This window comes from Nerophis lumbriciformis, linkage group LG02 (assembly GCF_033978685.3).
Source record: "Nerophis lumbriciformis linkage group LG02, RoL_Nlum_v2.1, whole genome shotgun sequence".
Classification (NCBI taxonomy): Eukaryota; Metazoa; Chordata; class Actinopteri; order Syngnathiformes; family Syngnathidae; genus Nerophis; species Nerophis lumbriciformis.
In genome coordinates, this window is record NC_084549.2 from 56074750 (window position 1) to 56089790 (window position 15041).

At 40.4% G+C, this 15041-nt stretch overlaps 1 protein-coding gene across 5 annotated transcripts in view; it reads left to right on the forward strand.

Annotated features, from left to right (window-relative positions):
• Positions 1–15041, forward strand: part of akt3a (v-akt murine thymoma viral oncogene homolog 3a) — a 165669-nt gene that overhangs the window by 115496 nt on the left and 35132 nt on the right. For all 5 annotated transcript variants that reach the window (XM_072916607.1, XM_072916609.1, XM_072916610.1 and 2 more), the window contains 4 exons: positions 4708–4839; positions 8372–8437; positions 9071–9139; positions 12429–12551. In XM_072916607.1, coding sequence (XP_072772708.1) covers positions 4708–4839; positions 8372–8437; positions 9071–9139; positions 12429–12551 — 390 coding nt within the window. The remainder of the gene's footprint in view (positions 1–4707; positions 4840–8371; positions 8438–9070; positions 9140–12428; positions 12552–15041) is intronic.

The following is a 15041-nucleotide window of genomic DNA, read 5'->3' on the forward strand; positions in this document are numbered from 1 at the left end:
AATTTAGAGTTATTTGTTTAGGGACCCCGACTTAAACAAGTTGAAAAACGTATTCGGGTGTTACCATTTAGTGGTCAATTGTACGGAATATGTACTGTACTGTGCAATCTACTAATAAAAGTCTCAATCAATCAATCAAAAAAAGGGTTAGTGTTAGAGGGTTAGGGCCAGGGTTAGGGTTATAATAAGGCAATGCAGAATAAGGCATTAATAAGTACTTAATAATGACTAGTTAAGAGCCAATATGTTACTAATTTGCATGTTAATAAGCAACTAATTAATGGTGAATATGTTCCCCATACTAAAGTGTTACCATGTTTTTTTACTGGTGCACAAAATGAACTGTGCATGAACATCACCTTGTTCAAACAACAAAACCAACACAGTGCATAAACTCACAACAAATTACACACGATTTTTATTTACACGATGAGTCGGGTGTGTCTTGACCTCTGCCGAACCCCTGAGCCCGATTCACCGAACCCCTAGGGCTTCGATCGAACCCAGGTTAAGAACCACTGATCTACAATAAACCTCCAAGGAGCAAGGAACCGAGGAAACACCTTGGCAGTCGATCATGTCGAAATTATACACAGGCTTGTGATCACGGCGCCGCTATAAATAGTTTGTCTGTGTTAGCGCTTATAATAATACAATCACTAATACTTGGTTAATATTCAGGTCACAAAATGTAAATGGAGGATTGTTGGCGGTTTTTGAATGGTTATTTATTGGGTTTTATGGGCAGAATAGAGGACCTGCCGTTACTCCGCTGTGCGCAGACTTTTATTTACGTTTATTTACAAGTTAGAATGCATTAAAACAAAATCCATTCGTCATGTCTTTCATAATGATTGTGAACAACAGGCAAAATTCCCAAAAATGTGCAGTTCTCTATTAAGGACCTACAATTAGCGGTGTTTTGATCAGAGAGAGGCAACTTCCTTGTGCTGCTGTATTTACATCATCTGCTCGTGAGCTGCTTTCCCGCGTATGAAGTCGAGAAAGTTAATTCTAGATTAAAAATCATGCCTCTCACCTGGATAGTAAAATGATGGGGATATTAACTGAGAAGTTGGTAAACTTTGACAGTCAATTTAGACCCGGAGATGGCGAAAAAGACACACAAAAGACACTGGTTTGCATTAGAGATGTCCGATAATGGCTTTTTTGCCGATATCCCATATTCCGATATTGTCCAACTCTTAATTACCGATTCCGATATCAACCGATACCGATATACAGTATACAGTTGTGGAATTAACACATTATTATGCCTAATTTTGTTGTGATGCCCCGCTGGATGCATTAAGCAATGTAACTTTACCATGAATTGATTAACGTGGACCCCGACTTAAACAAGTTGAAAAACGTATTGGGGTGTTACCATTTAGTGGTCAATTGTACGGAATATGTACTGTACTGTGCAATCTGATTGATTTCAATCAATCAATCAAAAACAAAGTTTTCCAAAATAAGAGAACAACTTGAACTCCAGTTATGGAAAAAAGTGCCAACATGGCACTGCCATATTTTTATTATTGAAGTCACAAAGTGCATTTTTTTTTTTAACATGCCTCAAAACAGCAGCTTGGAATTTGGGACATGCTCTCCCTGAGATAATCCTGCCCACTGCTCCCCTCACCTCTCAGGGGGTAAACAAGGGGATGGGTCAAATGCAGAGGACAAATTTCACCACACCTAGTGTGTGTGTGACAATCATTGGTATTTTAACTAATACCCACTACAACTATGGGAAATACTTTACTTTGACTTTCACAAAGTGCATTATTTTTTATTTTTTTTAAACATGCCTCAAAACAACAGCTACAAAAACAATGAAGGCACACAGCTTCAGTCCAGAGCATACTAGAGCATACATGCCAACTTTGAGACCTCCGAATTCAGGAAATGGGGTGGGGTTGGGGGGCAGGGTTTGGTGGTAGCGGGGGGTGTATATTGTAGCGTCCCGGAAGAGTTAGTGCTGCAAGGGGTTCTAGGTATTTGTTGTGTTGTGTTCATGTTGTGTTACGGTGTGGATGTTCTCCCGAAATGTGTTTGTCATTCTTGTTTGGTGTGGGTTCACAGTGTGGCGCATATTTGTAACAGTGTTAAAGTTGTTTATACAGCCACCCTCAGTGTGACTTGTATGGCTGTTGATCAAGTATGCCTTGCATTCACTTGTGTGTGTGTGAAAGCCGCATATATTATGTGACAGGGCCGGCACGCTGTTTGTATGGAGGAAAAGCGGACGTGACGACAGGTTGTAGAGGACGCTAAAGGCAGTGCCTTTAAGGCACGCCCCCAACAATGTTGTCCGGGTGAACATCGGGAGAATGGTTGCCCCGGGAGATTTTCGGGAGGGGCACTGAAATTCGGGAGTCTCCCGGGAAAATCGAGAGGTTGAAACTGATACCGATAATATACGATATTACATTTTAAAGCATTTAAAACATCTAGACATCTCTAGTTTGCATCCAACTTTTTTTTTTAACCCTTTGCGAGGATTATGAGTGGTTACAATTTACAATTTCCTGCAGCCAAGACATTCAAATTAGGATACGAACAATGGAATTATACAGACATTTTTATGCCGTACTGATATTTTGGTATATTGCACTGTACTATGCACATGTCAGTGTAACGGATGCCAGCTAGTGTGGCTGGGTAAAAACCTCACTCCCCGATAAGCGCAACAATAATAATGAGTTGACAGCCTTGAACTCATTGCCTGCTCCATTTACTGTAACTCTCAGCCAGTGGGGATATATTCTTTATTCCTAACGATAACAGACACCATTCCTAACAGAAATTAATAGGGATGAAGCCGTGTCATTCAATTAAATGCTAACGCTCTCCTCATCATAGCTGCCATTTTCCACAATAGAAATAATCAGAAGGACTAAAGATAATCAAAACAATCAGGGTAATTGCAATAATACAGCAGTGTATAAGTAATGGATGAAGCACAAAAACTCAGTGTATGCGCAGGCTAGCGTGGGCCAGGAGAGGGAGGGAGAAGATGGGGCACAAGTCCATTACGGTACGAATGGTCTAGTGCAGTGCTTCTCAATTGCGTACATGTGATTTAAAAACATATACCGTATTTTTCGGACTATAAGTCGCAGTTTTTTTCATAGTTTGGCCGGGGGTGCGACTTATACTCAGGAGCGACTTATGTGTGAAATTATTACCACATTACCATAAAATATCAAATAATATTATTGAGCTCATTCATGTAAGAGACTAGACGTATAAGATTTCATGGGATTTAGCGATTAGGAGTGACAGATTGTTTGGTAAACGTATAGCATGTTTTATATGTTATAGTTATTTGAATGACTCTTACCATAATATGTTACGTTAACATACCAGGCACGTTCTCAGTTGGTTATTTATGCGTCATATAATGTATACTTATTCAGCCTGTTGTTCACTATTCTTTATTTACTTTAAATTGCCTTTCAAATGTCTATTCTTGGTGTTGGATTTTATCAAATAAATTTCCCCAAAAAATGCGACTTATACTCCAGTGCGACTTATATATGTTTTTTCCTTCTTTATTATGCATTTTCGGCCGGTGCGATTTATACTCCGAAAAATACGGTATATAATATTGTGCTAATGTTCCCTCATTCCAGCAATTACTGTAGATTTACAAGATGGAAGTAAGATATGACATAACATGCAACTCAAGATATTTCATGCCTTATTTTGAAATACTTTGATGATTATGGCTTACAGCTTATGAAAACCTCAAAACTTGGGGTTTTCAAAAACTGTAAGCCATGATCATCACATTTATAACAAATATAGCCATGACAAATCTCACTTTGCATGTCATAAGTTAATATCCCATATTAGTTTCCCATTTGAAATTTAATTCCTGACATGAATAGACTTTTCCACGTTATTTCCCCCGGTATTTTTCGTTACACCCCCCGAGGAAGAAGAAAACATTTTGCAGCCCCCCACTCTCCGTCGCGACTATAAATAGTATAATTTGTCTATAATTTTTGTAAGAAGTACACCTCTGCATACAATTGTATACTTAATAACATAAAGAAGTATAGATCAACTTACCCCAAATAATAACTTTATGAACATTGTTTTTTAGTCTGTAACAGAAGAGATGCATCAAGTGCATCAATTTGCCCTAAATAAAAATAAAAAAGATCCTTATTTAAACTACACAAATTTTTTGACCGACTTGAACCATTTTATACTAAAAAAATAAAATTAAATAACCAAAACAATTATAATAAATAGAGACAATCGGTAGAAAATGGATAGATGATCAGCATTCACACAGATGCAGTATATCCAGCCCTCTTGCGGCTCCTGGGGCGTGATAACGTACGCATTTAACACATGGACGCACATTAGCTTTGCGGTTGTTAGCCAATGATAGCAATTTGGATAGTTATCGTTAGCTGTAATTGATTGTATATTCTATCATAACAACAATAAGACTGCAAATTGTTTTTTGCTTCTCTGCGACTGATGTTCTCCGGGGTCACACACGTGCCCCCCAGGAGGGCCCACCCCATTATTTGAGAAGGACTGGTCTAGTGTGAGGACACCTCAAATTCACTGTTGGTGGGATAAGGTGTATGTGTAGCAAGTGAGAATTTACTAAACTGTAAAGCATTGTTCCAGTGTTTCCAGACTTCCAACATTCTTGTGTGTTTGGTTTCTCCCACTCAGACAATGAGCGACTTCGATTACCTGAAGTTGTTAGGAAAAGGAACCTTTGGGAAAGTGATTCTGGTCCGGGAGAAGGCCAGTGGGAAATACTACGCCATGAAGATTCTGAAAAAAGAAGTTATCATCGCCAAGGTCTGTCCAGTGCTGAAAGCTCATCTCTTGGTTGAATTTAGGGTCTTGTGCTCGTGTTTGAACTTGGGCTGTCAAACAATTAGAATATTTAATCAGGATTAATCGCAGTTTGTTAACTCAAAATGAATAGTGATTAGTCGCAGATTAATTAAATTTTTTGTCATTAGTAGGTGTACCGTCGACAGATAATTTAAAACGTTTTTATTAGCATGACAGGACAATTACTTTACTTTAATACATTTTTTTGAAACATTATGCTTTTTTAAACAGCTCAACACAAAGAGGCCATACACACGCTTTTAATGACAATTAAAGGCCTGTTGAAATGCGATTTTCTTATTTAAACGGGGATAGCAGGTCCATTCTATGTGGCATACTTGATAATTTCGCAATATTGCCATATTTTTGCTGAAAAGATTTAGTAGCGAACATCGACGATAAAGTTCGCAACTTTTGGTCGCTGATAAAAAAGCCTTGCCTGTACCGGAAGTAGCAGACGATATGCGTGTGACGTGACAGGTTGTGGAGCTCCTCACATCTGCACATTGTTTACAATCATGGCCACCAGCAGCGAGAGCGATTCGGACCGAGAAAGCGACGATTTCCCCATTAATTTGAGCGAGGATGAAAGATTTGTGGATGAGGAAAGTGAGAGTGAAGGACTAGAGGGCAGTGGGAGCGATTCAGATAGGGAAGATGCTGTGAGAGGCGGGTGGGACCTGATATTCAGCTGGGAATGACTAAAACAGTAAATAAAGACAAGACATATATATACTCTATTAGCCACAACACAACCAGGCTTATATTTAATATGTCACAAATTAATCCCGCATAACAAACACCTCACCCCTCCCGTCCATATAACCCGCCAATACAACTCAAACACCTGCACAACACACTCAATCCCACAGCCCAAAGTACCGTTCACCTCCCCAAAGTTCATACAGCACATATATTTCCCCAAAGTCCCCAAAGTTACGTACGTGACATGCACATAGCGGCACGCACGTACGGGCAAGCGATCAAATGCTTGGAAGCCGCAGCTGCATGCGTACTCACGGTACCGCGTCTGCGTATCCAACTCAAAGTCCTCCTGGTAAGAGTCTCTGTTGTCCCAGTACTCCACAGGCCAATGGTAAAGCTTGACTGTCATCTTTCGGGAATGTAAAAAATGAAACACCGACTGTGTTATCCGGCACAACAGTCAGGGGGTGCATTCTACGGCGGGGTGCGTTATCCGGCACAACACCTGCCGCAATACACCGCTTCCCACCTACAGCTTTCTTCTTTGCTGTCTCCATTGTTCATTGAACAAATTGCAAAAGATTCACCAACACAGATGTCCAGAATACTGTGGAATTTTGCAATGAAAACAGACGACTTAATAGCTGGCCACCATGCTGTCCCAAAATGTCCTCTACAATCCGTGACGTCACGCGCAGGCGTCATCATACCGAGACGTTTTCGGCAGGATATTTCGCGAGAAATTTAAAATTGCACTTTGGTAAGCTAACCCGGCAGTATTGACATGTGTTGCAACGTTAAGATTTCATCATTGTTATATAAACTATCAGACTGCGTGGTCGGTAGTAGTGGGTTTCAGTAGGCCTTTAAACAAATTACCTGAAGGGAGTTGGTGTGTTTTTTTGTACACCATGATTAGATACCAGTTTTGACTATTAAATATGCATTGTTGCGATCATGCTTTGATTGTCACAGATGTTTGGTAATGTAATCTGTGATATTTCTACTTAGATAAATGCTTCTGATATTCTGTACATTACATGTTGTACAAGTTAATGGTGTTCGTACCTCTGCATGACAATGTTTTAACCTGCTGTATTCATTAATAAAATGTAATATTCAGGCTGCTAAACATTCTGTAATTGCGGACTATCAGTCAGATATACACTTTATTTCAATCTGCCAGAAAACATTTATTTAGGTAGAGATATCACAGATTACATTACAAAACATTTTTGACAAAGCATGATCGTGATGTGAGACGATTTTTCATTTTGTTTTGTAGTTAGACCAGATGTGATGCATAGTGCTTATTGTGAAGCTGGAAGTATGTGATTGGCATGAGAAGAGGTATCTTGACATGTTTTGACAAAAGTCTCTAATTAAAAAATGACTGTAGACTTCCTCCCTACCATCCTTTTAATGCTAAGCTTGTATTCCATCCTACTAAAGCAGTTAGAGCAGTGGTTCTTAACCTTGTTGGAAGTACCGAACCCCACCAGTTTCATATGCGCATTCACCGAACCCTTCTTTAGTGAAAAATAAAATGTTTTTTTTTTTTTCAAATTCAAGACAAAGTTATATGTTTTTGGTAACACTTTAGTATGGGGAACATATTCTAAGTAACAAAGACTTAATTTAGAGTTTTTTGGACACTAAGGGAACATATTCTAAGTAATAAAGACTTAATTTTGAATTTTTTGGACACTAGGGGAACATATTCTAAGTAACAAAGACTTAATTTAGAGTTTTTTGGACACTAGGGAAACATATTCTAAGTAACAAAGACTTAATTTAGAGTTTTTTGGACACTAGGGGAACATATTCTAAGTAACAAAGACTTACTTTAGAGTTATTTGGTTAGGGTTAGGGTTAGGGCCAGGGTTAGAGGGTTAGGGTTATAATAAGGCCATGCCAAATAAGACATTAATAAGTACTTAATAATGACTAGTTAAGAGCCAATATGTTACTAATTTGCATGTTATTAAGCAACTAATTAATGGTGAATATGTTCCCCATACTAAAGTATTACCATGTTTTTTTTTTTTACTGGTGCACAAAATGAACCGTGCACGAACATCACCTTGTTCAAACAACAAAACCAACACAGTGCATAAACTCACAACAAATTACACACCTGCAAATCAGTCAGCTGTTGCCGTATCCGTAATATGCCGATAGGGAGAAGTTTGTATTTACACGATGAGTCGGGTGTGTTTTGACCTCCGCCGAACCCCTGAGCCCGACTCACCGAACCCCTAGGGTTCGATCGAACCCAGGTTAAGAACCACTGAGTTAGAGTAACAATCATTAATTTTATGTTATTAATGCACTCAACAGTAATGTAAACACGGACATGAAGCTCCTCTTCTCTGTAGCAGCAAAGCAGGCCAGCAGGCGTTCGCTCCAATGATGTCGTCTCACGGCAATCAAAGATGAAATAGTCTTGTCTCGCCATGACTAGCCATGGCTTTGGATCTAAGATTTTCATCATGTACCTTTTTCTTTGTGCATTTCTGCTCGCTATTTTCCCGGTTGTGGCTTAACAGTAACTGGACGCTATTACATTTCCAATGCTACTGAATGGACCGAGGGCCAGGACAAAAAATGAGCGCCGTTATAGGAACTTAAAGTTAACTCGTTATTATCGCGTTAACTTTGACAGCCCAAGTTTGAACCGTTTTAATACTTTTCAGTCTTCTTCTCAGACATCTTCAGCTGTGTTTAGTTATTTTATTTTGTTTTTTTTCAAACATGTTTTTTTCTTTTTTCTTTATTGTTTGTGCAGGATGAAGTAGCGCACACCCTCACAGAAAGCCGAGTACTGAAAAACACCAGACACCCCTTTCTCACCGTGAGTGTTTGACTTACGCAGCACACAAAGGCTTCACGTTCACTCATACAGTTAAATGTGCTACCTACATCTACACTCGCACACACGCACATAAGGCGCCATATTGATCTATACGTACCTGCCTCTCTCTCGAGGCTAATTACGAGCGAGGCATCAAATTGTCGTACAATAATGGACGCATCTGTTTGCGTGCGCTCTTTTTGTTTGGTGTTTGCGCAGACACATCAGCTACTGCTCACTTCTGTCGCCTCCCGTCTGCTGCGCTAACCTCTAAATACCATCGCATCTGAGTTGTTGTTTTTTTTTACCACTTTCACATCTGCAGCCACAAAGAGACGCAGAGACCAACTGTTCTTTTGTTTAGCGTCTCGATCCTTCAAAGTAAACACTCGTGCGCTCCTACTTCACACAAGATTGTTTGCATAAGCACATACAGAGTTAAACCTTCTAAAGCTATGGGTGCTGTCTGTTTTTGGTTAAAAGAACTCTAACATTTCAAGATAGTCGTTCACCAAACACTCTAAATAACACAACAGGACGAGAGAGCAAGAACATGGGAAGGACAATGAATGTTTCTATTAGATTAAATAACTACAAATTTTAATGTCAGTGTTGTTCATTGTTTTGTTTCAGTCATTGAAGTATTCATTCCAGACAAAAGACCGCCTGTGTTTCGTCATGGAGTACGTTAATGGAGGAGAGGTAAGACAAGCAAACTCTTTAATAGACTTGCCCAATATTTCTAATATTTTCCCCTCTCATGTGACTTAATCTACAAACACACTATTATTTCATCGGTGCTTCTTCCATAAAAAACTGAACATAATTGCAAAGGAATGCAATAATGTTTTTTTTTAATACATCCTTTTTATTAGGTCTTGTGCAGGTGTTCCCCATCTTTTGTGCAACTGTTGAACAGCCAGTGAAACATCAACTTGTTTACTCTCAGCCACTATATACAGTACAGGCCAAAAGTTTGGACACACCTTCTCCTCATTCAATGTGTATTCTTTATTTTCATGACTATTTACATTGTAGATTGTCACTGAAGGCACCAAAACTATGAATGAACATCATGTGGAGTTATGTACTTAACAAAAAAAGGTGAGATAACTGAAAACATGTTTTATATTCTAGTTTCTTAAAAATAGCCACCCTTTGCTTTGATTACTGCTTTGCACTCTCTGGCATTCTCTCGATGAGCTTCAAGCACGCCTGTGAAGTGAAAACCATTTCAGGTGACTAGCTCTTGAAGCTCATCGAGAGAATGCCAAGAGTGTGCGAAAAAGTTATCAGAGCAAAGGGTACATAACTCCACATGTGTTCATTCATAGTTTTGATGCCTTCAGTGACAATCTACATTCTACAATGTCAATAGTCATTAAAATAAAGAAAACCCATTGAATGAGAAGGTGTGTCCAAACTTTTGGCCTGTGCCGTATGTATGTGTATGTATGTATGTATGTATGTATGTATATATATATATATATATATATATATATATATATATATATATATATATATATATATATATATATATATATATATACACATACATATATATATACACATATATATATATGTATACATATATGTATGAATGTATGTATGTATGTATATATATATATATATATATATATATATATATATATATATAAATATTAAGAAATTAAATAACAGTAATAATACATTTAGTAATTAAAAAGTACATTGACTGCCAAATATGTCAGATTGTAAATATTAACGTTTGAATAAAAATGTCCCTTTTTCGAGTATTTAGTGTGCTTCTCACAGTTCTAGCAACTACGCAGTACAATTGTATATACAGGTACGTAGATGTAATACACTTGCACCACTTGTGGCAGTAATGATAATCTCAACAAACACAAGAAGTCTGGAGCTATTCATGAGCTATTCTGGAGCTTCTTAAGCGCAAAAATTATGACTAAAGGGGTGAAGCTGTATTTTCATCTGCACTTTAATTTTATCGACACTTGAGTTAAAAAAACATCCATCCATCCATCCATTTTCTACCGTTTGTCCCTTTCGGGGTTGCGGGGGGGTGCTGGAACCTATCTCAGCTGCATTCGGGCGTACACCCGAATGCAGTACACCCTGGACAAGTTGCCACCTCATCGCAAGAGTTAAACATATACATTATTAATTTAGTTTATTTATTTGCGGCTGCGCCCTAAGGCTTCCAGCGGCACACAGAATGAATGAATGTATGAAGCGTTCATACACAGAGACACAAAGGCATATTTGGCTCGATTTAAAGGTTTGGAAATTGAAAAGTTCAGGTAAAAAGGGGGTTTGTAAATCGAGGTTCCGCTGTTTTGTTAAGCCACCAATTGTAAAATAAGCTGACCGGGGATGTTTTTGTCATATTTTGGTTTGAAAAAATTTAACTAAACAAGTCCGACCGGTAGGAGGCCGCGGGGAAGACCCAGGACACGTTGGGAAGACTATGTCTCCCGGCTGGCCTGGGAACGCCTCGGGGTCCCACAGGAAGAGCTGGACGAAGTGGCAGGGGAGAGGGAAGTCTGGGCTTCCCTGCTTAGGCTGCTGCCCCCGCGACCCGACCTCGGATAAGCGGAAGAAGATGGATGGATGGATGGAAGTTGCCAACAGGCCCTTTTTGTTTTCTTGTTCAATTTACTACTAAATTCCAAAGAGAACATGTTGCAGGAATGCAAAGACATGCAAACAATAAGTGACTAAAGTGGCCTGTAAGAGTTACTTTGGAACAGAGTCGTTTTGTCAGCCAATTGGCTCGTCTCTTCTCGCTTCCTGCTTGCGTCTATTTGTGAGCTCACCTGTGGGGCACCAATAGCCAGAGTGACAGTCGGAGGCAAAATGAGTTTGGATTCCTCCCACTTTTCCATTCCTCCGCTTTTTAATCGGGACTGTTTGCAATCTTGCCTCATTCCCTCAGTGTCTCTGTCACCTGCTCCCTCTTCCAGTGAATATGGCGCTTCGGTCGGCGCAAGGCCTGAGCAAACGTGCACAGAAGACGCGAGCAAACCCACACAGCAAATCCCCCCCACCCACCCTGTCCCCGGACAAATTTTGGCCACACATATCGCACACGCTCGGCCAATTACAAACCTGCCACAGTCACAGCTGCCAGTGCACTGATGAAAGCCCACCTGTCGTGTTAGCGTCAGCAGTGCACTCACACACCGTCTGAGCAAGGTGGTCGGCGAGCATCACTCCAGCGGCCATATGCAAACCTCCCTCAACAATTAATGGGGAGATGTGTGCCTTGTGGCCTCCCGGGTAATTTGTACCACTCCACTGTTGCAGCGCAGCATTCCGGTGCCACGTTTGAGTGCCACATGTGTAGCGGCGTCACAGCGACAACTTGACAACTGACGTCTGGGGTGCGAGCAGGGGTGGGGGCGCGGTCATGCCACCTGGGACCGGGTAAAAAAGCAGCTTCCTCTTAAGTACGTGAATGAGTTCCTTGCCAGAAACTTGGCAAAGGAAGGAGTGAATGAAAATGTAGGCTTAGAGGGGGGCAGATATACCACTAATGAGCGTCACACTGGAGGCAATGGAGGGAGGGCGCTTGGATGCTGCTTCTCTTTAACTAGACTGGCGTATTGATTAAACCCTTGATTTGGCCCCCGCCGCCAAACTCCACGCCAGCGCCTTGTCAGCCTAGCCTAGAGGCTAACGTGGAAGAGCTTTGTGTGTGTGTGTGTTGGGGCAGGCGCCGCTAGATGAGGTGCCAGCTGCTGAGTGCCTCCATCCACCCACCCTCCTCAGAGACAGACCCCCCCCCCCTCCACCTTCCTCGTTCTCTTTCCACACATTCCCAGCTCACCCTCCTCTCTGCCATCTATCATCTCAATATGGTGCGAGCAGCCAGTTTATGTTGTGCTAATTTCCTCCAATAAATCAGTAATTATTGCTGTCCCGTCCCTGCTGTCTCCCTTCCCTCCTCTCCTCGCCATCGTTTTCCTCTCCCTCCTCCTTTCCCCCGCAGCTGTTTTTCCATTTGTCCAGAGAGCGGGTGTTCTCCGAGGACCGCACGCGCTTCTACGGCGCCGAGATCGTGTCGGCCCTCGACTATCTGCACTCAGCCAAGATCGTGTACCGGGACCTCAAGGTAAACACACAAAAGTCGCCTTTCCACCAAAAGTTCAGGAACTGGTTCCTCTAACTAAAGGTTTCTGTAGAAGTGTGTGGTTTGTGTTTCCACCGCATTTCACAGTTCAAATCAGGCTAGTATGGAGGAGTGGTTTAGTATATTTCTACGCTGATACCATGTAAATAAACAGACATTATTAAGTTATTTTACTAAAAAGTAAGTAAATGAAATACAAAGCAATAATATACAAAGCGATATGATTAAAAAAAAAAAAAGTGTACCGAATCGTTCATAAAAAAAAGTCAGGCTTTTGTCTGCAATGTCCAACAGTCAGAAAGTTGTCTTCTCAGTAAATGATGATTTCATTAGAGTCAGACAATTTCTTTTGGTCCATTTCAGCTGTAATTAACAATATATGATGATAAATGTCAGGGTTTATCTCATGCTGACAACACGAACACATCAGCATTAGCATTCTGTTCACTTGGATTGAGGCTAATAACTACAAACCCCGTTTCCATATGAGTTGGGAAATGGTGTTAGATGTAAATATAAACGGAATACAATGATTTGCAAATCCTTTTCAACCCATATTCAATTGAATGCACTACAAAGACAAGATATTTGATGTTCAAACTCATAAACTTTATTTTTTTTTTGCAAATAATAATTAACTTAGAACTTCATGGCTGCAACACGTGCCAAAGTAGTTGGGAAAGGGCATGTTCACCACTGTGTTACATGGCCTTTCCTTTTAACAACACTCAGTAAACGTTTGGGAACTGAGGAGACACATTTTTTAAGCTTCTCAGGTGGAATTCTTCCCCATTCTTGCTTGATGTACAGCTTAAGTTGTTCAACAGTCCGGGGGTCTTTGTTGTGGTATTTTAGGCTTCATAATGCGCCACACATTTTCAATGGGAGACAGGTCTGGACTACAGGCAGGCCAGTCTAGTGCCCGCACTCTTTTACTATGAAGCCACGTTGATGTAACACGTGGCTTGGCATTGTAAGCAAGGGCGTCCATGGTAACGTTGCTTGGATGGCAACATATGTTGCTCCAAAACCTGTATGTACATTTCAGCATTAATGGCGCCTTCACAGATGTGTAAGTTACCCATGTCTTGGGCACTAATACACCCCCATACCATCACAGATGCTAGCTTTTCAACTTTGCGCCTATAACAATCCGGATGGTTCTTTTCCTCTTTGGTCCGGAGGACACGACGTCCACAGTTTCCAAAAACAATTTGAAATGTGGACTCGTCAGACCACAGAACACTTTTCCACTTTGTATCAGTCCATCTTAGATGAGCTCAGGCCCAGCGAAGCCGACAGCGTTTCTGGGTGTTGTTGATAAACAGTTTTCGCCTTGCATAGGAGAGTTTTAACTTGCACTTACAGATGTAGCGACCAACTGTAGTTACAGACAGTGGGTTTCTGAAGTGTTCCTGAGCCCATGTGGTGATGTCCTTTACACACTGATGTCGCTTGTTGATGCAGTACAGCCTGAGGGATCGAAGGTCACGGGCTTAGCTGCTTACGTGCAGTGATTTCTCCAGATTCTCTGAACCCTTTGATGATATTACAGACCGTAGATGGTGAAAACCCTAAATTCCTTGCAATAGCTGGTTGAGAAAGGTTTTTCTTAAACTGTTCAACAATTTGCTCATGCATTTGTTGACAAAGTGGTGACCCTCGCCCCATCCTTGTTTGTGAATGACTGAGCATTTCATAGAATCTACTTTTATACCCAATCATGGCACCCACCTGTTCCCAATTTGCCTGTTCACCTGTGGGATGTTCCAAATAAGTGTTTGATGAGCATTCCTCAACTTTATCAGTATTTATTGCCACCTTTCCCAACTTCTTTGTCACGTGTTGCTGGCATCAAATTATAAAGTTAATGATTATTTGCAAAAAAAAAAATGTTTTTTAGTTTGAACATCAAATATGTTGTCTTTGTAGGATATTCAACTGAATATGGGTTGAAAATGATTTGCAAATCATTGTATTCCGTTTATATTTACATCTAACACAATTTCCCAACTCATATGGAAACGGGGTTTGTACACAAATGGAGTGTCACTGACTACTTTTACAACATGTAATAAAGTAAATGGTTAATATTTGATGTCATTTACCTTCATTCCACTTGTTTGCTGCCTCCTTCATTTCACATTTGTCCAACAAAGTCAGAGTAGTAAGCAGCTTAGGCCTTTGCTTTGAGTCCGGCTTCATACTCCTCCGTAAAGACGTTTCAAGGAGTGCGTCCACTTCTCGTAGCTTCGTGTATTAAAATGAAGTTTGTAAAACTAATAAACAACAATACTGCATATAGTTTAAAGACTACGGCTGAGTAAAAACCACTGCAAAATAGTTCCACTGATCAAAGTTCTTCAGCACATAGATGCCCCACAAAACTTCCTGCAAGTCGAAAGTTCCTTACATTCTTGTTTCTCTCCTTTGTCAAGTTTGTTGTAATAGAAATACACAAGAAATAAGAAA